At 47.8% G+C, this 26,004-nt stretch overlaps 1 protein-coding gene across 7 annotated transcripts in view; it reads right to left on the bottom strand.

The window, feature by feature from the left end:
• The window catches only part of ACAP2 (ArfGAP with coiled-coil, ankyrin repeat and PH domains 2), a 135,704-nt gene extending 111,990 nt beyond the window's left edge, over positions 1 to 23,714 (bottom strand). For 5 of the 7 annotated variants that reach the window (XM_029068201.2, XM_029068199.2, XM_029068200.2 and 2 more), the window contains exon 1: positions 23,616 to 23,714. In XM_029068201.2, coding sequence (XP_028924034.1) covers positions 23,616 to 23,668 — 53 coding nt within the window. In that variant the 5' untranslated portion in view covers positions 23,669 to 23,714. Of the gene's footprint in view, positions 1 to 21,796; positions 21,820 to 23,615 lie in introns of those variants that run through there. The other 2 variants (XM_029068205.2, XM_029068202.1) reach the window with 2 other exon arrangements.
• Between the last annotated feature and the right edge of the window lie 2,290 nt (positions 23,715 to 26,004).

Below are 26,004 nucleotides of genomic sequence, written 5' to 3' on the forward strand. Positions count from 1 at the left end.
TGGCACTCGTAAACCATTCTGATCAAGCTCGTTGTGGGCAGAGAATGTGTCTGTTCTACTGTTATACTGTATTGTCCCAGGCGCTCAGTACAGTGCTCTGCAAACGGAAGTGCTCAATAAGTACGACTGATTGGCTGACAGGTAGGTTACTGGTTAGGGAGCTATTCCTGGGTTCCTTGGTGCCTCACAATGCTCCCATGTGGACCACCCTGGTCTGAACCTGCCACCCTCTACAACCTACCCGGCTTTGTAAGTCCATGTGCCAAGGTCACCTGGCTTCCTTCTGCCTACCCTGCCCTCTGCCATGTTGGTCAGCCAGACAGCTACCTCGGCCTGGGTTGTCCCCACTATGCCCGCCAGAGCTGCAAACTCAAATCTATCCTAGTTGCTGTCTATTCCTGCCGGCTGCTCAATTCCCGGGTGCCTCACCAAATAACATCCAGGGGCAAAGAGTCTCTGCTAGTGGGACCCTGGAGGAAAAGAAGCATAATATAGAAACATGGTGCAGTGGATAGAGCGCAGGCCTGGGAGTCAGAAGTTTATGGGTTCTAATCCCAGTTCTGCTACTTGTCTGCTGTGTGATCTTGGGCAAGGCGCTTCGCTTCTCTGGGCCTCTGTTACCTCATCTGTAAAATGGGGATTGAGACTGTGAGCCCCATGTGGGACAGAGACTGAACTGTACTTTCCAAGCACTTAGCACAGTGTTCTGCACACAGTAAGCGCTCAATAAATACGACTGAATGAACATGATTTGCTTGTTCATTCACTCATTCATTCAATAGTATTTATTGAGCGCTTACTATGTGCAGAGCACTGTACTAAGCCCTTGGAATGTACAAATCGGTAACAGATAGAGACAGTCCCTGCCCTTTGACGGGCTTATAGTCTAATCGGGGGAGACGGACAGACAAGAACAATAGCAATAAATAGAATCAAGGGGATGAACATCTCATTAAAACAACAGCAAATAAATAGAATTAAGGCGATGTACATCTCATTAACAAAATAAATAGGGTAATGAAAATATATAGAGTTGCGTTAGATGAGTAAAGTGCTGAGGGGATGGGAAGGGAGAGGGGAGAAATGTTTCCACCCCAGTGCTGAGTACAGTGCTTGACACATAGTAAGCGCTTAAGTACCACAATTATCATTGATAAATATCACAATAACAATAATTATTATTATCAAAAGGCAAGGAAGTCAAGGAAAAAAAGCAGCCATTAAGCTGCCATTGGTCCGCAACTTTTACCATGAAATCTCCTTCCCCTAGTTCTCCAATGTTTAAAAACTGTCCTCCTCCTTAGTATGGAATAAAAGCTTCCTTTCCTGCTATTGTGTGGTATTTTGAATATCCCAAAGACCGTAATTAAATCTCTAAGATACCAATTCCATATTTTTACCACGAAAACTCTACGGATACATTATCAGAACGATTGCAGATGGAGGTGGGATGTTCTGGGAGAGATGTGTCCATGGCGTCGCTATGGGTCGGAGACGACTCGACAGCATAAGACAAGACACTTCACGGGCTAATGCACAATTGCACACATCAGCTTCTACAGCTCGAGTCGGGCTTGAAATAGATTTGCTTGATTTCTAATTAGATTTAAATAACTAGCATTTTTAATGATGCGCTCCAAGATTCTGCAACTGTAATGCCTTCTTTTTAAGTCACACACTGGAAACGCTGATGTCAGTCACCAGAATTTATTAAGTTCTTAATGTGCCCAGGGATCTGGACTAGGGATTTAGGGGTAAATAGTAAAAGTTTCGTTTACGCCTTCAAGGACTTTACAACCTAATGAGGGAGAGAGGAAAAGGGAGATCAAATATACGGAGTGGAAACAAGTAAGCAATACATGAGTAAGTGGGATAAATAAGCCAATATTCACAGAGGGAGAAGCAGCGTGGCTCAGTGGAAAGAGCCTGGGCTTTGGAGTCAGAGCTCATGAGTTTGAATCCCAGCTCTGCCACCTGTCAGCTGTGTGACTGTGGGCAAGTCACTTCACTTCTCTGTGCCTCAGTTCCCTCATCTGTAAAATGAGGATGAAGGCTGTGAGCCCCACGTGGGACAACCTGATTCCCCTGTGTCTACCCCAACGCTTAGAACAGTGCTCTGCACATAGTAAGCACTTAACAAATACCAACATTATTATAGTGGATGGAGCAAGGGTCTGGTTATCAGAAGGAACTGGGTTCGAATCCCAGTTCCACCACTTGCCTGCTGTGGGACCTTTGGCAAGTCACAACTTCTCTGGGCCTCATCTATAAAATGGGAATGAAGACTGTGAGCCCCAAGTGGGACATGGACTGTGTCCAACCTGATTACTTTCTATCTATCCCAGGGATTAGTACAGTGCCTGGCACCCAGCAGGCTCTTAACAAATACCATTAAAAAAAACAAAATCTCCTGGAAGAGGTGGACTTTCAGGAGGGCCGGAGTGTGATCCGGCAGATTGGCGGTACAGGGGTGTTTCAAGCAGGGGTAAGGGAATGCACAGTGGGTCAGGGCCCGGGTAGTCAAGAGCAAGGAGTCGTTAGGAAACTGGTCTGAGAGAAGTGAAGTGTATTACTTCCTCCTACATCCTTATTCTTCCTCCAGTTTTTGAGCGCAATTTTTGTTCGTCTTCCCCCGTTAAATTGAAAGTTCCCTGAAGGCAGGCAACGGGCATCTTGCTGCTGTTATACTCTCCCACGCTCTCAGTACTACACTGAGTACTCAGCAGGCTCTCAGTTAAGTACCGGTGATTGAGTGAGCCCCCTCTCAGGATCGACCTGAAGAGTTTCTAGTACTCTACTAGGCTCGGCCACGGGAGGGAGAGTCAAGCAGAGGCCTAGCCATTCCATTTCCAGCTTGGGCGAGTGGAAGGCAATCTGCTACAACCCAAAACTCACCTATGGAGAGAGTTGATGGCGGAGGCTCAAGTTGGCTGCACGGAAAAAGGCGATGGAAAACCACTTCCATATTTTTACCAAGAAAACTTTATGGATCCACTACCAGAACGATTGCTTATTGAGGTGGGGCGTTCTGGGAGAGATGCATCCACGGTGTCGCCACGGGTCGGAAATGATTCGACAGCATAATAATGGTATTTGTTAGGCTCTTACTATGTGCCACACACTGTTCTAAGCACTGGGGTAGATACAAGGTAAGCAGGTTGTCCCATGTGGGACTCACAGTCTTAATCCCCATTTTCCAGATGAGGTAACTGAGGCACAGAGAAGTGAAGTGGCTTGCCCAAGGTCACACCGCAGAGAAGCTGCGTGGCTCAAGGGAAAGAGCCCGGGCTTGGGAGTCAGAGGTCATGGGTTCTAATCCCAGCTCCGCCACCTGTCAGCTGTGTGACTTTGGGCAAGTCACTTAACTTCTCAGTGCCTCAGTTCCCTCATCTGTAAAATGGGGATTCAGACTGTGAGCCTCAAGTGGGACAACCTGATTACCTTGTATCTACCCCAGCACTTAGAACAGTGCTCGGCACATAGTAAGCGCTTAACAAATAGCAACATTACAAGTGGCAGAGCCAGGATTAGAAACCACGACCTCTGACTCCCAAGCCCGTGCTCTTTCCACTAAGCCTCACTGTTTCTCTAAGACAAGACAAGATTGAGTGAGTGTGAGCTGGCGTGTACTGGAACCTCTGACTCCCAAGTCTGCGCTCTTTCTACTAAGCCAAGCTGTTTCTCTAAGAGAAGATTGAGGGAGTATGAGCTGGGGTGTACTGGGAGAACAAGGGAGAAAGGTAAGAACCTGCAATGGTTATGAGTTGACGAATGCGAAAGAGCTACTGAAGGACTTTACGGAACAACTTGACTGTTGGAAAAATACAGACACTACAAATGTGAGGCCAGTATCTTTGTATTCTGCCTCTGAATTTTTTCCACAGTATCCTGCCAAACAAAATAGCACTGTCATTGCATTCTACAACACTACTACAGAGGCTGGAGTCCCAGGAGCTTTAAGGGAAACATCTTGCCAAAAAGGTAATAAAATCTTACTTAAATTCAGGAAATAGTCTAAACTACTAAAATCGCCCAAGGTAGTTCAAAAGGAAGTTCCTAATTGTATTTGTTCACAGAAACCCAAATTAATTTGATGTTCAAGGAGATAAAAAGGTGATTAACCGGCTTCTAATCTAATGAACAGCTAATTTCACCTGACAATACCACACTACTTAGCCCATGAAGTTTAACTTCATTCTGATGAAAAATGGGTTTTGCCTGAAGCAAGCATCTATTGCTTTTACAGATAAATGTGATTCCTTCTCCATTCACAACCCCAAGAGACAGAATCAAGTCCTAATTGAATCCCTTAGGCTTTTGCGATTATCATCCTTCCACTGTTTTCCATCTTACCCTATAATGACCATCTTCTCTTCTCCAAGCTCACTGATCTTGAGACCGAAGTAAAATTTCAGTATTTCCAGCCTCTGTCAAGCCCTTTTCTGCTAAGAAGTAATTTTCTGTTAACTTTTTTCCCAGCAGAGGGAGGGGGGTTAGAGGAAGACAAGGACTCAATGCTCTGAAAGCTAATTTGTTGCAATTTTCCGAGAAATCATTTCGTCCCTTGGAGAGTCTATAAGTAAATGCCGTTGTAGCTTAGTAACAGACCGGCCATATGCGCTTTACTGGAGATGTGGCAATTAACCAAAAAGCTCTGGTTACTTGCTTAGAGTTACTAAGTAGTAAAAGCATACCAAAAAAACCTCGGCATTTATCATAAATTATTTATAGTTTCGCAATTCAACAACAGTGCAAAAACAGCAAAATTTCTGGGCAAAGTAGGATATATATTATGTAACAAAGGGAGTGGGTGACTTTCTACCCTTCCATTAAGATAGATTTGTATTAAAAGTACTCCGTATTTAACTAAATATTTAACATTGACAAAGCATAACGGCTTTGTTAAAGCTTTCTGACCACGGGCGATTTCATTACACATCTTAGCTAGAATCCCGTCAGATAGGGCAGGGCCATACAACATCACAAGTCTGTGGCAGTGTGTTCATTCACTGAAATGCATTTATTGAGTGCTTTTGATATATCACGATATCAGAAGAAATGGCCAGTGCATGTGTGCAACTGGTGAATTCTGTGTGACTTTAACATAGGATCCTGCAAGAATGCAGCCTTGGTGAGATAGGAGACCTCAGTATATATTACTACGATGGGTATGGGAGAACTTCTGCTGAACACGCGCACAAGCCTATAGAGTGGAATAAAATCATACAAGTTGAACTTCCACTAATTGATAAAAAAAGGGAAATCACTTTATCACGTCAGCACAATTTTAGGATGCATTTTGTGAAAAGGCCATTTTATAGTGTGCTAAAGCATGAAGTTAAAGAAAAACTGAACATTGGCATCCATTACATTCCAACATAGTTATTGTTTTAAATGAACACCAAGCAGTAATGGCTGTTATATAAACTAGAGCAGGGTGGGGGAGAGGGGGGGAAAGAGAGAACCCCGACCCACTGAGTTTACAATTCAATGTTAGAACTCTGCCAACATAAACATCTATTTTCCAGGCACTTCAATCATTTCGAATAGAGCCAGAACTACACTTCCTAGATTATGCCGCTTTGGAATTCATCGAAATTAATTCTGTTCTCTTCACATAATACCCCAAGGTTGCATTATTCATTTTGAAGAGAAAATGCAGAACGATACACATCAACAGCTAATTTTTGGCCTACAAAACCAGGTGAACGAAGCAGCACAGGGAGGCAAGTGATTCTCTTTACTCTGCACCACAACAACAACTCTCCTAAGGACCACTATCAATCCTGCCCGAGTTTGAACTGTACCCACCCTGGCGCTTAGCACAGTGCTTGGCATATAGTAAAGTGCTTTACAAGTAGCATTTAAAAAAAAATTCAGATGTGTGGCCATTAGGCAAACTGTTTTACTTTTAGAGAAATACTCCGTTCTTTCTATGACATTGCAAGTTATTTTCTTCGGCAATCTTTAAGATGAAGCTAAACCCACGAATCCACCATACTTCAACTCCCCCCATTTTCAAAGTCCTCCTAAAATCCCAACTGCTCAAATCCTTCCTTGATTAATTATCACTACCTCAAATCTGAACAACCCTTAACCATCTTTGGCACTTGGGTATTTAATACTCATGTCCAACTCAGGACTTGTATATTTGACTGAATGCTTAATTTCATTTTTTGATTCTACTGCTCGTGATTATTTCAATGTCTAGCTCCTTGAGGGGACTGTGTCTTATGCTTCCATTGCACTTCAAGCACTTTAACAACAATAATAACAACAGTGATGATAAGTGCCACGAAACAAGCCCTCAAAATAAGTACTGGGGTAGATGCCGGATAATCAGGTTGGACAAAGTCCATGCCCCCCATTGGGCTTACGGTCTTAATCCCCATTTTACAGATTACGGAGCTGAGGCACAGAGGTGAAGTGACTTGCCCAAGGTCACAGAGCAGAGGTCACAGAGCAGACATGTGGTGGAGCCAGGATTAGAAACCAGGTCTTTCTGACTCCCAGGCCTGCATTTTTCCAGTAGGCCACGTTGCTTTTAGGCACTTCAGTGTGTTACGTTCAATGAATGCCATCACTATCACACTGATTTTTCCACAGTGATTAAGTAAAGGCCTCACTGGAGGCAGAGGGCCAAACAAGAAGACTTCTAACACTTCTTTCCACTGCTGTGATTCTAGGATAAACCAGCCTCGAAATTAGAAATAAAATACTCCCTGGCTCAGGTACAAACCCACCAATCTGCTCTTAGGCCCACTACTTTAGTTAAGGAATAGAAACAAGTTTATATACAAGAGTGCCCCAAAATTAGACTGGACTTAATTGTTTTACTTTTGTCTTTTTCCATAGGATTTGCTGCTATTATATTTGGTCTACTGATTTCAAGACAACTCAGTAACATTGGAATTGACAAATTACTTTATGTACCAACCAAGCCCTTTTCTCTACCTTCTTGTATTCTCCCCCTTTGGGTCATTTCATAACATCTAGTAGAACTAAGAGACCTGAAATTGGGTCCTTCTGACCTCTTTGGTCTTCAAAAAATCTGTTACCACTGCCAAGATCATCCTCCACATTTCTCCACTAAAAACTGCACTCCCTTTTCACTCCTGAAAGGCAACTTTATGTATCCTATTTTGCATCTATAGCATAATTTCGCCACCACCTCCCCTTTCCCTCTCACCTCCACCCCAAAAGCACATTTCTATTTTTCCAAGTGCCCATCTTACAATAGTTAGTGGTATGATTCCTCATTTCTAAACAAAATATCAAATTTCCAAAAATAGACACCTATTTCCTGATACATCCAAAGAGCAGATGACACGTTCGACGGAATTCCAAAACTAGAGCAGCAATGACATTTTTACCTGGAGTCTTCAAGGTTTAAGTACACTGCCCACAACTCTGTCAGGAATAAATTTAAATGTTGTTTCTCCTTGAGAATATTCATCAATGCCATAATCACCTGTTACATTGGGATGACTCTGGTGCTGACTCTATTCTTCTTTAACTACTCACCAACGTTTACTAGAACGCAGTCAAATGCTACACAAACTTGCAAAAAATCATTTAATCTCTTCAAACCTCCTTCAATAATCAATCATATTTATTAGAGTGCTTACTGTACTTAGCCCTTGGAAAGTACCATTCAGCAATAGAGAGAGACAATCCCTGCCCACACTGGACTTACAGCCTTGAAAGGGGGAGACAGACATCAAAACAAGCAGGCATCAATATAAATAAAACAGAATTATAGATATGTACATATATACACAAGTGCTGTGGGGCGGGGGGAATAGCAAAGGGAGCGAGTCGGGGCAACACTGAGGGGAAGGGGAGCTGAGGAAAAGCGGGGGGAGGTTTTAGGAAAAGTGGGAGTACAATTTAACAGAGCTGGCAGACATGTTCCCTGTTCACAGCGAGCTTACGATCTAAAGTCTGAAACCTTCATTTTTCTCAATCAAACCAATTGTATGAGCTCGCCTATTGACAAACAGCAAGTCTAAATGTTCACGAATTTTCTACACCTTCATTGGTAGGATTTCTGTTCGATGTTCGCACTGTACTCTCCCAAGAGCTTAGTACAGTGCTCTGCACATAGTAAGCATTCAATCAACACTATTGAATATATAAAAAAAAGAACGGCTGATCTTATTGGTCTAATTACTGATCCTTGGGGGTAATATCCTGGTGATGACAATTCCTATTATAGCCAAGATTAAAAAGAGTCGATTTGTCAGAAATTTGCTGCTCAGGGTGGTAAAACAGCACAATCATCCTTTCCAATAATCCGTCCAAGAAAACAATTATAATCATTACTTTGGGGCACTTGTAACCTAATTAAATTCAGCTTTCCAATGAGAAAAAGGAAGAGATTTACACTTAGCATTAAAAACCAACAAAAAGCATTTGGAAGGTGAATACTCCCACCAGTTAATAGCCTGGAGACACTTCCCCAATAAATCATAAAGGTCCTTTATCTCCAGCCTTCTAAAACGGAGATATGCGGAGGGCCCAGGTGCCATTAGCTCCCCCCATCCACTCCCCAGATCTTTGAACCATCCTCCCCCAACTCTTGGATCCAACAAAGGGCCAGAGTAGAGTAGAGCGAGAGGACAGTTCTGCTCCTTGCCTGCTGCTGGCAGGATGTGGCCCCAGGCCCTGTGGGAGACAGCTATCCCCTGTGCCGCTTCACAAACCCCACCAACTCCACCATACCATCCACTACCGGTGACGACCAACAGAGAGTCCAAATTGGGGCGGTGATCATAATAATAGTATTTGTTAAGCATTTACTGTGTGCAAAGCACTGTTCTAAGGGCCCGGGGCCACCGCCGGGGAGCACTGTGCAATGAGACCTGGCCGGGCCCGGTTTGCCCTGCTCAGGCCTGCTCTGGTTTAGATGAACTAGATTAAGTAAATTAAATAAATGTATTTAATGTATCTATTTATATTAATGTCTGTCTCCCCCTCTAGACTGTGAGTTCCTCCTGGGCAGGAATGTGTCAGTTGTGATATGGTACTCTCCCGAGAGCTTAGTACAGTGCTCTGCAGAGTAAATGCCCAAGAAATACAACAGTGAAAGAATGAATGAGCTAAGTAGGGGCAGCGGTCACAGAAGGTGGCACTGCTGTTTTTCTGATACTCGCTGGGGCTGGGTGCCCTGGGGTCTCGCGAGGGTGGGGGCCATCTGCCCTCCTCCTGCCCTTCTCCAGGGGAGGCGGGGGGTTGGAGGGGACCCAGCACAGGTCCGGCGCCTTGCATGAGGACTCCTGGCAGCTTCTGCAGCAGCCCCAGCCCAAGGAAGGTGGTGCAGCAGAGTGGAGTGCCGCGACCCCTTGATGGGCCGTGTGCCTCGTGGCAGCTCCCACACTGGAGGGCTGGAAGACGGACGGAGGGAGGGAGATCCGCAGTGACGCCTGCACCAATGACTCCTTCATATTCTCCGGATGGGCCTGGGTAGCCCTGCTGGAGCCACCCGCATTCAGCCAGAACCCCAAAATACTCCCGGATGAAGGTGAGAAGCACTGCTGAATTCCTTTCCTCTTCCCCTCCCCTGGTCCCCCACCCCCAATTTACTCCCTACCTCCTCCAGGCCCCAGGTTTAAAATGTAAAGCAGGTTAACCCAAATAGAGGGAGAGACGGAGACTGGGGGGTGAGTGCAGGAGGGGAAATCCCTCTCCCACCTATACCTTGCGTTCCTCAATTCTGCAGGAACGGGGACGGCCATGTCTCTCTGCCTCCAGCCAGACGGACAGTCATCCAGGCCAGAAGCTTCCACCCCAATCCGGTTTCAGCTGGAGCACGGTCCGGCTCGGGACCATGACTGCATTCTCTGAGGCTAGTCCAGGCCCATTGCAAGTGAACCTAGGCTAAGTTGGTGGGAGAACTTCTGCCCGTAAGAGAGCTCCTGACCCGTATACCCTCTGGGCCAGTCACCTCCCAAAGAAGTCTCGAATGCCATCCCACAATCAGAGTTCCCAAACCAAGGCTTGGATTTATGATGGACCAACCCAGTCTTCTGAGCCAGGAACCCAAGGAATCCATGACCCAGGCTGGACCTGCACAAAACCTCAGACACCTCCAATGGTTACCCATCCACCCGCTGCCACATCAAACAGAAACTCCTCCCCCTCTGCTTTAAAAGACTCCATCGGCTCACCCTCTCCTATCTTGCCCGATTTCCTACTGCGGCCCAGCTCCTCCAATACCAACCTACCAACCTCCATCACATCTATCTCACCGCCGATCCCTCGTCCGGGTCCTCCCTCTGGCCTGGAATTCCCTCCCTCTTCATAGCCAAAGGTCCACTGCTTTCCTCCCTACCTTCAAAGCCTAATAAAATCCCATCTCCTCCAAGAGGTCTTCCCAGACTAAGCCCTCATTACCCCTACTGTAAGCTCGCTGTGGGAAGGGAAAATGTCTGCTTTATTGTTACACTGTATTCTCCCAAGAATACAGTGTTCAGCCCGTGGTAAGCGCTCGATAAATACGACTGACCGACTGCACTGCCTAAGCATTTGGATCTGTATGCTTTTGGCTCGACATTCACCCCACCCTTAGCTCCGCACACCTACGTCCATATCCATAATTCATTTTAATGTTTGCCTCTCCTCTGTAGGCAGAAAGCTCCTTAAGGGCAGGGAACATGCCTATTAACTCTGTGGTAATGTACTCTCCCAAGCGCTCAGTACAATGCTCGGCACAGAGTAAGTTTTCAATCAATACCACTGAGGAATTGATTGTGCAGAACTCTCAGCAGCAGCTGACTGCTGCAAGAGTCTGCGAGAGAAACCATTACAACTCCTGGTCATTTTGAAGTTGGTTTGGACTGTCTGCCCAGGGATCTTATCACCAGTAAGAGTACAAAATAAATCAAAACTTTTCTGGGGATCCTGAGATGATGCTTTCTAAGGACAGTAGGGTACAGTGGAGGGACAGTGTGGGAATTCTCATCAATTCAAAATGGACTACGAGAATGCAAATTTGTAGGCAAAGTGGATGGCTGGGTAATCACAATACCAAGATTCTTACTCCATTTATTAATAACCACACTATATTATTCTAATTTTACCTCCCCAACAATTTCCACCTATAAACTGAAAAAATAAGCCTTCTTGGGTCAAAGGTATTTCTAAAGGATTTCAAGTACGGAGGAATAAAATCTGTTACTGTTGTAAGAACATTTACTCAAACCCTTAGATTTCTGCAAAGGTTCAGAATAGAAAAACTAGTCTTTCCCAATGTAATCTTTTCTAAAGGTTTGATTCTGGAAAATCCTCTGGGAAAGAAGTAAAATAACTTTAGAAATCTGAAGATGACAACAAAGCTAAAAGTTATGCCAAATATTCAGAAACACATTTTTAAGAACACATACAAAAAAAGGCGGAAAAATGTTTGTTTACTTAAGGAACCATTTCAAGCTGTAAAGTCAAGATTACATATGCCATCTTGTTTAATTCTGTATGTGAATGTTGATTCCCCCACATTTCATCTAAAAATGCACCAGGGTTCCTCCTCAAAACCACTTACGGCACTACGGCAGATCTTTACAAAATTTACCAACGGCAATGACTATTTTCTCCCGTACACTAAATTAGCTTCTCATTTGAAGTAAGACTGAGTACTGGCATTTTGTGTTTTTCAAGGACGCTTAAACCGCTGAGTATATCTGAGTCACCACAAAAAGGAGGAGAATCGCACACTGGACACTAGACCAAGCTGTATTAAGAAACGGTACTGCGAGATGATGGTCAGTCCATCAATCAGTGGTATTTATTGAGCACATACTGTGTGTGGAGCACTGTATTAAGCGTTTGAGAGAATTCAATACAACAGAGATGGCAGACCTGGTCCCTGCCTATGAAAGCTTATAGTCTAGTCAGTAAATGGACTCCAGTTTTTCTTTGAGGGGGCCCCTTCATTCAGCTTGCTCACCAAAAGACTTCCTTCTCACCAAATCCAAGACTCCACTCTTTCCTATTCCTCCTGTCTTCAACACCGTGAACTACTTTCTCCTCCTGAAAACATTACCTAACACTGGGTTTTCTGACAGTTCTCTCTTGGGTGTCCCCTCACCTCTGGAGGTGACTTCCTCTGGGTCTCTGGAATAGACTCTTCCTCTAACCCCAACTAACTATAGCTTTCCCCTCAAGGATCCATAGTAAGCGCTCAATAAATACTACTGAATGAATGAATTAATTCTGGCTTCCTATTTTGTCTCACTGTTTTTTCACATGATATATGTTAAGTGCTTACTATGTGCCAGGAGCTGTACTAAGCACAGGAATACAGTCTAATGAGGTTGGGCAACGTCCATGCTCCACGTGGAGCTCGCAGTCTTCATCTCCATTTTACGGATGAGGGAACTGAGGCAGAAGTGAAGTGACTTGCCCGAGGTCAGCCAGCGGATAAGTGGTGGAGCCGGAACTAGAACCCAGGTCCTTCTGACTACAGGCCGAGGCTCCATCCACTAAGCCACGCTGATTCTCTTCGGAAGCTCACCTGCTCCCATGGCTTCAACTATCATCTTTATGTAGATACTTCCCGAAGCCACCGGTAGCCCTGACCTCTCTCCTCCTCTGCAATCTCACATTTTCTCCCGCTTCCAGGACATCCGGATGTCCTACCAGAACCCTCAAGTTCAATATATCCAAACGTAATTCCTCTTCTTTCTTCCCAAATCCTCTCCTCCACCTTCCCTTCCCAGTTGATAACACTACCATTCTTCCTGGCTCTGAAGCTTCTGAAGTTGGGATTCCCTCGAACTCCTCCCTCACCTACACCCCATTATCAACGTGTGGCCAAATCCTGTCTGTTCTTCCTCCGCAATATTTCTAGGATCCATCTACTCCTCTCCAGATGCCACCACGCTGTTCCTGGAACTTGTCACCTCCTGGAGGTGGCAGGGCCTACAGGAAAGAGCATGGTACTGGGAATCAGGAGACCTGGGTTCCAGTCCTAGCTCCACCACCTGCCTGCTGTGACAGTGGGTAAGCCACAGCCTCTCTGTGCCTCACTTTGCTCACCTGTATCATGTGAGGATTCGGTCTTCTTACCTTTTAAACTTTCAGCCTATGTGGGACGGGAGCTGATCCTGTTACCTTCGATCTACCCAAGGGTTGAACACTGGATCATTTCACTCAAATGTCAATCCGCCTGTCTCTACCCATCCCTCAAAATTATCCCATAGTTGACTACTCCCCTTTGCACTAAGCAGAAATACCTGGCCATTCAATTTCAGCTTCAAACCACAGATTAATTTCTATTTATTTCAATGTCTGGCTCCCCCTCCAGACTGTAAGCTCCTTGTAGGCCGGGAACATATCTACCAACTCTGCGGTACGTACTCAACCAAGTGCTCGTACAGTACTCTGCACATAGTCAGCGTTCAATAGATACTGAGAAGCAGCATGGCCTAGTGGATACACAGAGCCTGGGAGTCAGACGGACATGGGTTCAATTCCTGGCTCCACTACTTGTCTGCTAAGTGACCCTGGGCAAGTCACTTAACTTCTCAGGGCATCAGCTACCTCATCTGTAAAATGGGGATTATCAGTGAGCCCCACATGGCACATGGACTGTGTTCAACCTGATTAGCTCATGTCTACCTCAGTGCTTAAAACAGTGCTTGGAACATTGTAAGCACTTACCAAATACTGTAAAAACATTTTTTAAAAAAAATACCATTTATTGACTCTCCCTCCACGCTATAACTCTCCCCCTTTCCCCTCCACTCCCTTCTTATCCAACAGACCACAGCTTTTCCCACCTTTGCACTTGCATCTGTGACCTCTGGATATTTGATACTCGCCCCACCCTCAACCCCACAGCACTTATGTGCTAATCTTTATGTTATATATATTATCATTTTTTCATATTAATGTCTGTCTCCCTCCCTAAACCATAAACTCGTTATGGGCAGGGAACGCGTCTGCCAATTCTGTTGCACTGCACTCTCTTCAGTGCTAAGTACAGTGTTCTATAAATAATAAGCACTCAAATACCACTGACTGTTTTAAAGCTCCATGAAAATTATATCTCCTCCAGAAAGTCTTCCAAGGGAAATTCTATTCTCCCCACTTTATAGCCCCCCAATTCTCTCTTCAGAGCCACCTAAGCTCTTAAATCCAACCTTCCAAAGTCCTAGTGTCCAAATCTTAATATTCTTTAGTCAACCAATCAATGGTATTTTCACTTTACCAAGCGCTTGGGAGAGTATATTACAGAGCTGGTAGACCTGTTCCCTGCCCAAAACAAGCTCATAGTCTGCCGTAGTTCAACATGCCTAATTTGCCCGGCTTTTCTATTCCCGAGGCTGAGAGGTGCGGGCAATTCTTTTAAAAGGGTGGTACTGTATTCAATCTATCCTACTTACTGAGCACTTACTGTGAGCCTGGGAGAGTCACACACACATCACTCTACCAGACACATTCCCTGTCCACAACAAGCTTACAGCTTGCTGTGTCCAACCTGATTGGCTTGTTAGTACAGTGCCTGCCACATAGAACAAGAGCCTAAATACTGTAATAAAAAAAAAAAAAGATGAGGAAACAAGCACTGGGACAGTCAGTGACTTGCCCAGGGTCACACGGCAGGCAGGTGGCACAGCCAGGATCATGACCCAGCTCCTCTAACCCGCAGGCCTAACCAGAGATCCAGATAAACTGGTTCCAGATAAACCAGTTCCTACAACCCAGCCCGCACACTTCACTCCTCTGACACCGACCTACTCCCTCTACCTCAATTTCATCTATCTCGCCACGCCGCGAGAGATCCGGCTCTGGCCTGGAACTCCCTCCCCCTTCGTATCTGACGGACCATCACTCTCTCCACCTTCAAAGTCTTATTAAAAGCATAGCTCCTCCAAGAGGCCCCGCCTGACGAAATCTTAATTTTCTCTTCTTCCCCTCCCTCCTGCCTCACCCTTTGCAACCTTTACTCATCCCTCTCTCAGCCCCATAGCACTTGTGTATATATCTGTAATTTATCCATGTATTTTAATGGCTGTCTCCTCCTCTAGACTGTAAGCTTCTGGTGACCAGGAAACGCGTCTGGCAATTCTGTTATATTACACTATCCCAAGTGCTTGGAACACTGCTCTGCCTTCTGTAATTGCCCGTTGAATACATCTGATTGATTAATGTATGCATTCGTACTAAATATCTGACTTTTCTCCTCCTACAGAAGCATCTTGGAGATTAACCAACTCTTAAACCCACCATTTTGCCAGTTCTCCCGCCTGCGCAAAAGGACCGAACCAGCGAGCTACATGGATTACCTGTGGCCAGAGAATGTGTCTCCCAACTCTGTTGAACTGTCCTCTTCCAGCGCTCTGCACACAGTAAGCGCTCAATAAATACCACTAAGTGATTGATCACCTGAGGGTCCGGAACATTCAAGGTCCCTCAGACCTTCCTCTGACTTCAGGTAAGGGCTAGAAGAGCCAGGCAACACTGACGCACATCTGGGGCTCAGCCCTGGATGGCCCAGATCCTATAAATTCATTCATTCAATCGTATTTATTGGGCACTTACGGTGTGCAGAGCGCTGTACTGAGCGCATGGGAGGGTAGACTGTAATAATAAACAGAAACATTCCCTGTCCACAACGAGCTTATACTCTAGAGCGGGGGAGGCAGATATTAATATAAATTCCAGATATGTACATAAGTGTTGTGGGGCCGGTGGGGAGGGGTGAATAAAAGGAGAAAGTTGGGGCGACGCAGAAGGGAATGGGAGAAGAGGAAAAGGGAAGGGAAGTCAGGGAAGGCCTCTTGGAGGAGATGGGCCTTCCTTCAATAAGGCTTGGAGGAGGTCTGTCTGTCGGATTTGAGGAAGGGGGGGCGTACCAGGCCAGAGGGAGGATGTGGAAGCAGCCCGGCTCAGTGGAAAGAGCACGGGCTTGGGAGTCAGAGGTCATGGGTTCGAATCTCGGCTCTGCCACTTGTCAGCTGTGTGACTGTGGGCAACTCACAACTTCCCTGTGCCTCCGTGACCTCATCTGGAAAATGGGGATGAAGACTGTGAGCCTCACGTGGCACAATCTGATTACCCTGTACCTTCCCCAGCGCTTAGAACAGCGCTCTGCGCGTAGTAAGCGCTTAACAAATACCAACGTTATGTGGGCGAGGGGTCGGCGGCGAGATAGATGAGATTGAGACACAGTGAGAAGGTCAGCATTATAGGAGTGGAGTGTGCGGGCTGGGTTGTAATAGGAGAGTAGCAAGGTGAGGTAAGGGGGGCAAGATGATGGAAGGCTTTAAAGTCCAAGGAACTCAGACGCCAAGCACGACACCTATGGAGTCGGACAAAATATGCGGGGGAGGTGACCCGCCCTGGATCTGCCAGAACCCTCCCAGGGACCCGGGAACTATTCTGTCTCCTCAGAGCAGCTCACTGTGGAAACATCTGCCCGAGGAGACCTCCCAAGGAGAACTGCAAGCAGAAGCCGATCCCCCAGGATCACCCCCAGCCCCAACTGAAAGCCCCAGGGCTCCAGAGACCCCAGAATCTGACTGTGGTTATTCAAACACCACCGCGTTTCCAAACTTTGCTGTTCAAAGAAGGCCTTTGTATTTCCAAATGTTACTAGCCAAATGAGTTGGGGTTTTACAATTCTAGGACAAATGCTGTAGTTTCTAACAATGGGAAGAAATGTTTGCACAACAAAAAATAAATTTTGGTCACCACAGCTTATGTATTTTTAAAAACGCAAATGTAAACTGAAAGACAATTTGCTCCTAAATGAGCTGTGTTCCCTCCAACTTCCTGACCAAAGTGAAGAGATTCCATTTTCAAAGTAAAAAGTATGAAAGCTGAGTAACACCTGGGCAGTTTTATATTTAAACTTCTTTGAGGAGAATTTCATGATGTTTTGTTTTTTTTGATGGCATTTGTTAAGCACTTTGCTCTGTGCCCAAGGCCTCAGTTACCTCATCTGGAAAATGGGGATTAAGACTGTGAGCCTCATGTGGGACCCGATTACCCTGTATCTACCCCAGCGCTTAGAACAGTGTTCTGCACATAGTAAGTGCTTAACAAATGCCAACATTATTATGAAGCAGCGTGGCTCAGTGGAAAAAGCCTGGGCTTTGGAGTCAGAGGTCATGAGTTCGACTCTCGGCTCTGCCACTTGTCAGCTGTGTGACTGTGGGCAAGTCACTTCACTTCTCTGGGCCTCAGTTCCCTCATCTGTAAAACGGGGATTAAAAGTGTGTGAGCCCCACGTGGGACAACCTGATTACCCTGTATCTTCCCCAGCGCTTAGAACAGTGCTCGGCACCTAGTAAGCGCTTAACAAATACCAACATTATTATTACCAAAGAGCACGGGCTTGGGAGTCAGAGGACGTGGGTTCGAATTCCGGCTCCGCCACTTGTCTGCTGTGTGATCTTGGGCAAGCCACTTAACTTCTCTGTACCTCAGCTACCTCCTCTGTGAAATGGGGATTAAGACTGTGAGCCCCATGTTGGACAACCTGATCACCTGGTATCTACCCCAGCGCTTAGAACAGTGCCTGGCACATGGTAAGCACTTAACAAATGCCATTATTATGATAACTAAGCACTGGGGTAGATCCAAGATAATCAGGTTGGAGGAGTTGAATCAACAGGCTAAGTTCGATAAATATGCCTTGCTCCATGTTTTATGTTTAGAACTAATTAAAATTTGAAAAGGGACAATAATGTTCGATGCGATACACTGAGGTGCCAGTTGATTGATGCTAGCCTGCAAGTATATCCCCTGTCCTCTTCCCAGCGAAACAGTCCCTGCTGTCACACCCTCCCTGGGCAACCCCTCTTACCTGAATTCACACCTTGAGCTGGGATACTAGGCCTCTCACTTTCTGCCTTACTTTGTCTGCTCTCGTTCTCACTTGCCCTCCAAACTAGCTTTGAATACTACACACACTAGAGACCTAAAACCACCATATGGCATTTTGGATATTCTCATAATCACTTCGGGAAAGTGCACGGGCTTAGGCGTCAGAAAGACCTGGGCTCTAATCCCAGCTCTGCCACCTGTCTGCTGTGTGACCCTGGGCAAGTCGCTTCACTTCTCTACGCCTCGGTTTCCTCACCTTAAAAATGGGGATAAGACCATGAGCCTCATGTGAGACAGGGACCGTGTCCAGTCCGATTTGCTTCGATCCACCCCAGCATTTAGCACAATGCCTGGCGCACCGAAAGCGCTTAACAAAGAAATGCCCCAGTTATTATTACTCTCATTCTCTCCCCACAACACTCCTATCCCTCCTTCTGTCCCCTCTGCTTTCTTTTCAATTTCCAATGCATCTTTGTTTTTTAATGGTATTTGTTACGCATTGACTATGTTCCAAATACTAAGAGCTGGAATAGATATGCGCTAATCAGGTTGGACAAAGTCTCTGTCCCCCATGGGGCTCACGGTCTTAATCCCCCATCTTGCAGATGAGGTCACTGAGGCCCAGAGAAGTGAAGTGTCTTGCCCAAGTTCACACAGCAGACAAATGGCCAAGATGGGATGAGAACCCAGGTCCTTCTGACTCCCAGGCCCGGGCTCCAGCCACTCGGCCAGGCTGCTTTTCCATGTCATTCCTTTCTTGTCTGTCTCTCTCCGACTTTCCTCAGGGGAAGGCGTAAGGTGCCCTAACTGGGCTTGCAGGGTGAGGGTGTGAAGCTTGGGAAGTCTTCCTGCTCCCTCCCCGAGCTCCGTAAACAAGGGGAGCTGGAGAAATGGGGTCAAGTCAAGCATCGGCCATGGATTCTCTCGGAGCCCAAGACACTCCCATCGGTTGAAAGCCCGAAATCAGTGAGGCTGGTCCCTGACAAACACCCATGGAATTTGGGAGGCAAGTCATCTTATGGGCTGAGCCACCACTATTTTTCCCAGGCTGTAACCACGGGAACATTTGAACTGAGCAAGCCAGTTTTATCATAGCTCTAGATCAGTGAGCCATTATTAAATTGCACTTCTTCAAGGCAGACCCAAGTTCAATCTTGGACTGTTGCTCAAATGATTATAAAATAAGATGCCAGGATTGCATTTGCCCACTAAGAACATCTGCTGAAATCACCTCAGTATATCCTCAAATGCTATTCTTAAGCGTTTCTCTGATTTATAATAAAAGCAGATTACCATCGAGCAAGTAGTTGGGCTTCGAAAAAACTGTATTTTCTAGGTTCATCTCAATATTAATAGGGAACATTCTCTGCATTTTCGCCAGAGTGCCAAATATTTTAAAACAACCCATCAGTGGTGTTTATTGAGCACTTCCGGACTACAGAGCACTACACTGAACGCTTGAGAGAGCACACAAGGAGTTTACAATCTAGTGGGAAAGACAGACAAGATAAATGACAGATAGGGGAAGCAACAGAGTATGAGAATATGTACTTAAATACTGTAGGGGGGTAGAGAGAGTATGAGAGTTCTTAAAGGGTATGGCCACAAACCCATAAGCAACAGGGAGAACAGAGAAGGGAGATGAGACCAGTCAGGAAGGCTTCCTGGAGGAGATACTTTGTAGGGCTTTAAAGAAGGGGGAGAGTGGTGGTTGACTGGGTAGGAAGGGGGAGGGCGAGAGCAAGGGGTCAATGGCGAGAAAGACGAGATCAAGGCAGAGCAAGTAAGTCGGTGTTAGAGGCCTGAAATGTGAGAGCTGGTTTGTAGTGGGAGAGGAGCGAGGACAGGATGGGGGGTGAGAGAGAGAGAGAGGGAGGATTGAGTGCTTGGGTCAGGAGATGGATGGGAAACCACTGGAGTAATAATAATGTTGGTATTTGTTAAGCGCTTACTATGTGCAGAGCACTGTTCTAAGCGCTGGGGTAAACACAGGGGAATCAGGTTGTCCCACGCGGGGCTCACAGTCTTCATCCCCATTTTACAGATGAGGGAACTGAGGCACAGAGAAGTTAAGTGACTTGCCTACAGTCACACAGCTGACAAGTGGCAGAGCCGGGATTCAAACTCATGAACCCTGACTCCAAAGCCCGTGCTCTTTCCACTGCGGTATTTGAGGGACAGGAAGATGTGTGAATTTTTTTTTTTTTTTTTTTTTTTTTTAGAAAAAAGAGGGACAGAAGTCAGGGGGAGGGGAGAGAAGAGAAGACCAGGAAGGGGAAGGAAGCGGGGGACGACCTGTCCTTTAAGCTCAGAGATATCGGCTGTGGTGAAGTTCACTGAAGAAGCCCCAATCTGGGACTGCACTCCTGACCACACTGTGCGCAAACAAAGGTGGTTCCTTGTGCTAAGGAACAGTTATTAACACCACATTCAGTTTGAAAGAAAAAGTGTTCTAAAGATCAACCACGATACCGTAGGTTCAATTTTTTTTTATTGCCAACTACAAAGGGATCACCTGACTTGTGACTGATGCGAAAGACTGTAATCACTTCCATATAACTACTTGCTTCTTCTAAAAAAAAAAAAAAAAAGATTAAAATATGGAACAAATGGAGTACAGGGCCACATTGAAAAAAATGTCCCTCCACTGTTTTAAATAAACTGATGAATCACATCAACTGAAAGTTCAAAACCCTAACTTGGCGTTGCCATAGGTGAAAGGTTTAATCAGTACAACTTTAAATGGGCAATTCGCTCCTTTCAAAAACAAATAGGTAAGTTTGGAGGCACCGCTCTTCCCACCTTCAAAAACTGATTTAAAAAAATGTCTTCCAAGAGGCCTTTCTCAACTTAAGCCCTCATTTCCTCTTCTCCCACTCCCTTCTGCATTGGCCTCGCTTTTGGATTTGCATGCTTGATTCATTCACCCCACCCTCAGGGCCTCGGCATTCATGTACGCATTATCTGTAATTTATTTATATGAATGTCTGCCTCCCCCTCTAGACTGTAAAGTCCTCGTGGGCAGGGAATGTGTCTACCAACTCGGAATATGGGGCACTTAGCACCGTGCTCTCTGCAAACAGTAAACAATTAATACCTCTGATTGATCTTGACTACAGAACAAACATGTCAGGGCTGTAAAGCCGGCCCAGTGAATCCTTGCAATTTACAAACTATTGTATTTCCTTGCAGATTTCTTTGGAGAATTTAAAGAGCGCGGAGCTACTAAGTATCCCAAGTCTTATTCTCACTTGCATTTGTCTCTACAGAAATACTTTTCATTGGAGATTTGCAAAATAGAATGATCCTCAGGTATATTTCGGCCTCATCATACCTCATCTTCAGCTTCACACTTCTGTAATCTTCCAGTCTGCTCACAAACGAAAATCCAAGTCGGGTGTTCAAAATAGCCCAGCAACATTCTAGGATAGTTCAAGGGCAGCCTTCCCCAAACATACCATCCTATCTGATTATTGCCTACCTTAACTCTACAGAACTAAGAGATGGATTAAGATATTTCCAGAAGCACTACCTTCTGAAAGCTTTTCCTGCCTCTTCGTAAAGAGAAGGGGAAAACTGTGATTCACACGCCTAGATCTAAAGATGAGGACGATCAGGTCCTAAGGGCCTTCGAGAAGCAGCGCGGCGCAGTGGAAAGAGCACGGGCTTTGGAGTCAGGGCTCGTGAGTTCGAATCCCAGCTCTGCCACTTGTCGGCTGTGTGACTGTGGGCAAGTCACTTCCCTTCTCCGTGCCTCAGTTCCCTCATCTGTAAAATGGGGATGAAGACTGTGAGCCCCACGTGGGACAACCTGCTTCCCCTGTGTCTACCCCAGCGCTTAGAACAGTGCTCGGCACATAGTAAGCGCTTAACAAATACCAACATTATTATTATTAAGGGCTGGAGGCGAACTAAGAGCGGCGACCCAAGCAGGGAAACAGGGGTGCGCACATCAATCACATACATCACCAACTCTCAGCGGAAGGCAGACTGCCCAAAAAACACCTCCGTGACCTCCCAGCTGACAGCCGAGGGCCTCTACGTGGACGGATCACGAGAACCGCCCCCCGTGTCGTGTAACATAAAACCGTCCGGAGAAAATCCACTTCCCAAAGCCACCGGAGGTTTCCACGAGGAGGAGCGCGGCCTCGCGGAAAGAGCTGGGGCCCGGGAGGCGGGAGGATTCGGGTTCCAGTCCTGACTCCGCCATTCGTCTGCTGCGTGACCCTGGGCGAGTCACTTCCCTGGGCCTCAGTTTCCTCATCTGTAAAACAGAGATTCAATACGTGTTCTCATCCCCATGTGGGGGGGGGGGGGGGGCTGTGTCTCACCTTGCGGAACCTGTACCTACCCCGGGGGGGTTTAGAACGGCGCTGGACACCTAGCTGGACACCTAACGGGAACTTGAACACCATGGTTAAAACAAGGAACTTAAACACCATAGTAAAAACAATGAGGACCCCATTACAGATGTGATGCATGAAGTGATGCTGGCTGAGGAGCGGAGCGCCCCGAATTCCGTGTGCGCCCTCCGCAAGGGAGCCTGGTGTGGGGGTCCATCCTATTTTTCAGCCGCCGCTTTCCATCCCACCAAAGAGGGGCACGGAACCCCTGGAGGCTGCGGCTCCCCTTCTCCGGGTTAAAATACAAAATGCAATTTTTCCCGGGTGAGAACGGGTAGGGAAAAGTGTGCCTGCTCGCCGGGGGTGGAAGGGGGTCGACTGTCCCCGATGCACGTTCTTCCCACTCCTCTTCTGAGCCCGGTCCGGGGAGGTGTGTGAGCAGCCGGGCCCGGCCTGCCCTTCCAAAGTCCAGCGCACTGATTGAGCGGTTTACGGGGTGCGGGGCACTGTAGTAAATGTCGGGGAAGGGACCCCGGCATCGTGGAGGGGACACATTCCCTGGCCGGCCGGGGCTCTCCGGCAGGAGCACTTCCTCTCCGAGAGGAGAGGAGAGGAGAGGAGAGGAGAGGAGAGGAGAACGAAGGGGGCCGAGAAGTAGACAGTGGCGGCCCGTGGGAGGCCCCTGCCCCGTCCTGTCCAGTCTAGTCCAGTCTGGAGACGGGTGGGGGGCAGAGCCAAGAAGACCACCGGGGAGGAGGGGAGGAGGGGAAGGGGGGGGAGCAAGGAGGGGAGAAAAGAGGGGGGGAAGAGGCGGGAAAGGGGGGAGAAAAGGGGGAGAAGGAGGGGGAAAAGGCGGGGAAGGGGGAAAAGAGGAGGGAAGGGGGGGGAAGAGAGAGGAGGGGGAAAGACAAGGGGAAAGGGGGGAAGCGAAGGGGGAAAGAGGGGGGAAAGAAAGGAGGAGGGAAAGACAAGGGGGGGAAAAGAGAGGAGGGAAAGAGGGAGGAAGGGGGACAGACAGAGGAGGGGGAAAAGAGAGGGGAGAAAAGGGGGGGAAGGGGGGAAGAGAGGAGGGGGAAAAGAGAGGAGGGGGAAAGAGGAGAGGACGGGGGGATAAGAAGAGAGGAGGGGGGAAAGGCGGGGGGAGAGGAGGGAGAGAGGACGGAAAGAGAGAGGAGGGGGAAGAAGAAGAAGAAGAGAGGAAGGAGGAGGAGGAGGAGGAGGAGGAGAAGAGAGAGAGAGGAGGGGGGAGTGGGGGCGGCAGGGCGGGCTGGGGGTGCGGGGTGCGAAAGGGTCAGGGGGAAAGCGGTGCGGGCCGAGGCGGGGGGGGGGGGGGGGGGGGCGCGGCTGCCCCGCACGGTAGGTCAGAGCGGGGAGGCCCGGGAGGCCGAGGAGCAGCAGGAGGCGGCGGCGCGGGACGGGGGCCCGGATGGGGGCCGGTACCTGAAGCGGGGCGAGTCCTTCAGACACTCCTCGAAATCCACCGCCACCTTCATGGCGGGCCGGGGCGGGGGGGGAGGGGGGCGTCCGGCGGGGGGTCCGGCGAGAGTCCGGTCCTGGGTCGGGTCCGGGGCGGCTTAGCGGGGCTCGGGGCGACCGGGGCGACTGTGGGGCGGGGCACGGCCCGCTCCGCTCCGCCCCCCCCCCGCCCCCCGCCGCCGCCGCCGCCGCCGCCGCCTGACCGACGCGCCGCCCGCCCAACCGCCTCGCGCCCTCCCGGGCCGGGGGGCGGGGCCTCGGCCTCCCCGCCCCCCGTTGCCCGGCAACCGCCCGAGCGACGGCCCGCCCGCCCAACCGGGGGCGCGGGGGCGGCGGGAGGGCCAATGGGCGCCGGGGGGCGGGGCCTGGCGGGGCCCGGCCGGAAGCCACGCGCCCTGCCGCGCGCCCTGCCGCGCGCCCTGCCGCGCGCCCTGCCGCGCGCCCTGCCGCGCGCCCTGCCGCGCGCCCTGCCGCGCGCCCTGCCTAATAAAAATAAAAACGAGACAAAGGGCGCAGGCGGCAACGTGATCATGATAATAACTATATATGATCGTACGTTATAGAATATAATCATAATATTGGTGCTTGTTAAGCGCTTGCTCTGTGCAGAGCTCTGTTCTAATAATAATGTTGGTTTTTGTTAAGCGCTTGCTCTGTGCAGAGCACTGTTCTAATAATAATAATAATAATAATGTTGGTATTCGTTAAGTGCTTACCCTGTGCAGACCACTTGTTCTAATAATAATAATGTTGGTATTTAAGCGTTTACTCTGTGCAGAGCACTGTTCTAAGCGCTGGGGAAGATACAGGGTCATCAGGTTGTCCTACATGGGGCTCCCATTCTTAAACCCCATTTTACAGATGAGGGAACTGAGGCACAGAGAAGGCAAGTGACTCGCCCAAAGTCACACAGCTGACAAGTGGCAGAAGCGGGATTAGAACCCAGGACTTCCGACTCCCAAGCCTGGGCTCTTGCCACTGAGCCAGTATAACAAGGAAGGTGAGCTTCTATTTCTCAAAGGAGCCCTTGGGGCACATAGGTCCCTCGGTCAAAGGACTTTATCTCTTTATGCATTTATATTAATGTCTGTCTCCTCATAATAATAATAGTAATAATAATAATGTTGGTGTTTGTTAAGCGCTTACTATGTGCCGAGCACTGTTCTAAGCGCTGGGGTAGACACAGGGGAATCAGGTTGTCCTACGTGGGGCTCACAGCCTGCATCCCCATTTTACAGATGAGGGAACTGAGGCACCGAGAAGTTAAGTGACTTGCCCGCAGTCACACAGCTGACAAGTGACCGAGCCTGGATTCGAACCCATGACCTCTGACTCCAAAGCCCGTGCTCTTTCCACTGAGCCTAATGGTATTTGTTAAGCACTTACTATGTGCCAAGCACTGTTCCGAACTCTAGGGTAGATACAGGGCAATTAGGTTGTCCCACCTGGGGCTCACAGTCTTAATCCCCATTTTACAGATGAGGGAACTGAGGCGCAGAGATGTTAAGGGACTTGCTCAAGGTCACATAGCAGGCGGGTGGCAGAGGCAGGATTAGAACCCAGGTCCTCTCACTCCCAGGCTCAGGCTTTATCCACTACTAGGCCCCGATAATACTAATAATGATGATGGTATTTCATTCATTCAATAGTATTTATTGAGCGCTTACTATGTGCGGAGCACTGGACTAAGCGCTTGGAATGTGCAAATCGGCAACAGATAGAGACAGTCCCTGCCCTTTGATGGGCTTACAGTCTAAAGGGGGGAGACAGGCAGACAAGAACAATGGCAATGAATAGAATCAAGGGGAAGAACATCTCATTAAAACAATAGCAAATAAATAGAATCAAGAATAAATATAAGCACTTACTCTGTGCTAAGCACTGGGGTAGATTCAAGGTAATCAGGTTGTCCCACATGGGGCTCACAGTCCTAATCCCCATTTTACAGATGAGGGAACTGTGGCCCAGAGAAGTGAAGTGATTTGCCCAAGGTCACACAGCAGACAAGTAAGTGGCGGAGCCGGGATTAGAACCCAGGACCTCTGACTCCCAAGGGGCCCTTTCCCCCCGATCACCTGGGCCTTTTCATTCAGTAGTATTTATTGAGCACTTACTATGTGCAGAGCACTGTACTAAGCGCTTGGAATGGACAGATCGGCAACAGATAGAGACAGTCCCTGCCCACTGACGGGCTTACACCTTACTGCCCCACTTTCTTTTATTCCCTAGGCCGTCCCTATCTTCCACTCTTGCTCTCTTGCCCCCGCTCCCTATCTCACATCCTCCTTCCCTGACTCCCCGTTCAGCGCGTCTCCTCCGTAGTTGTTGCCAATTTTCTTTGGCAAGTGGGGGT

The sequence above is a fragment of the Ornithorhynchus anatinus genome, chromosome 7 (assembly GCF_004115215.2).
Source record: "Ornithorhynchus anatinus isolate Pmale09 chromosome 7, mOrnAna1.pri.v4, whole genome shotgun sequence".
NCBI classification, from domain to species: Eukaryota; Metazoa; Chordata; class Mammalia; order Monotremata; family Ornithorhynchidae; genus Ornithorhynchus; species Ornithorhynchus anatinus.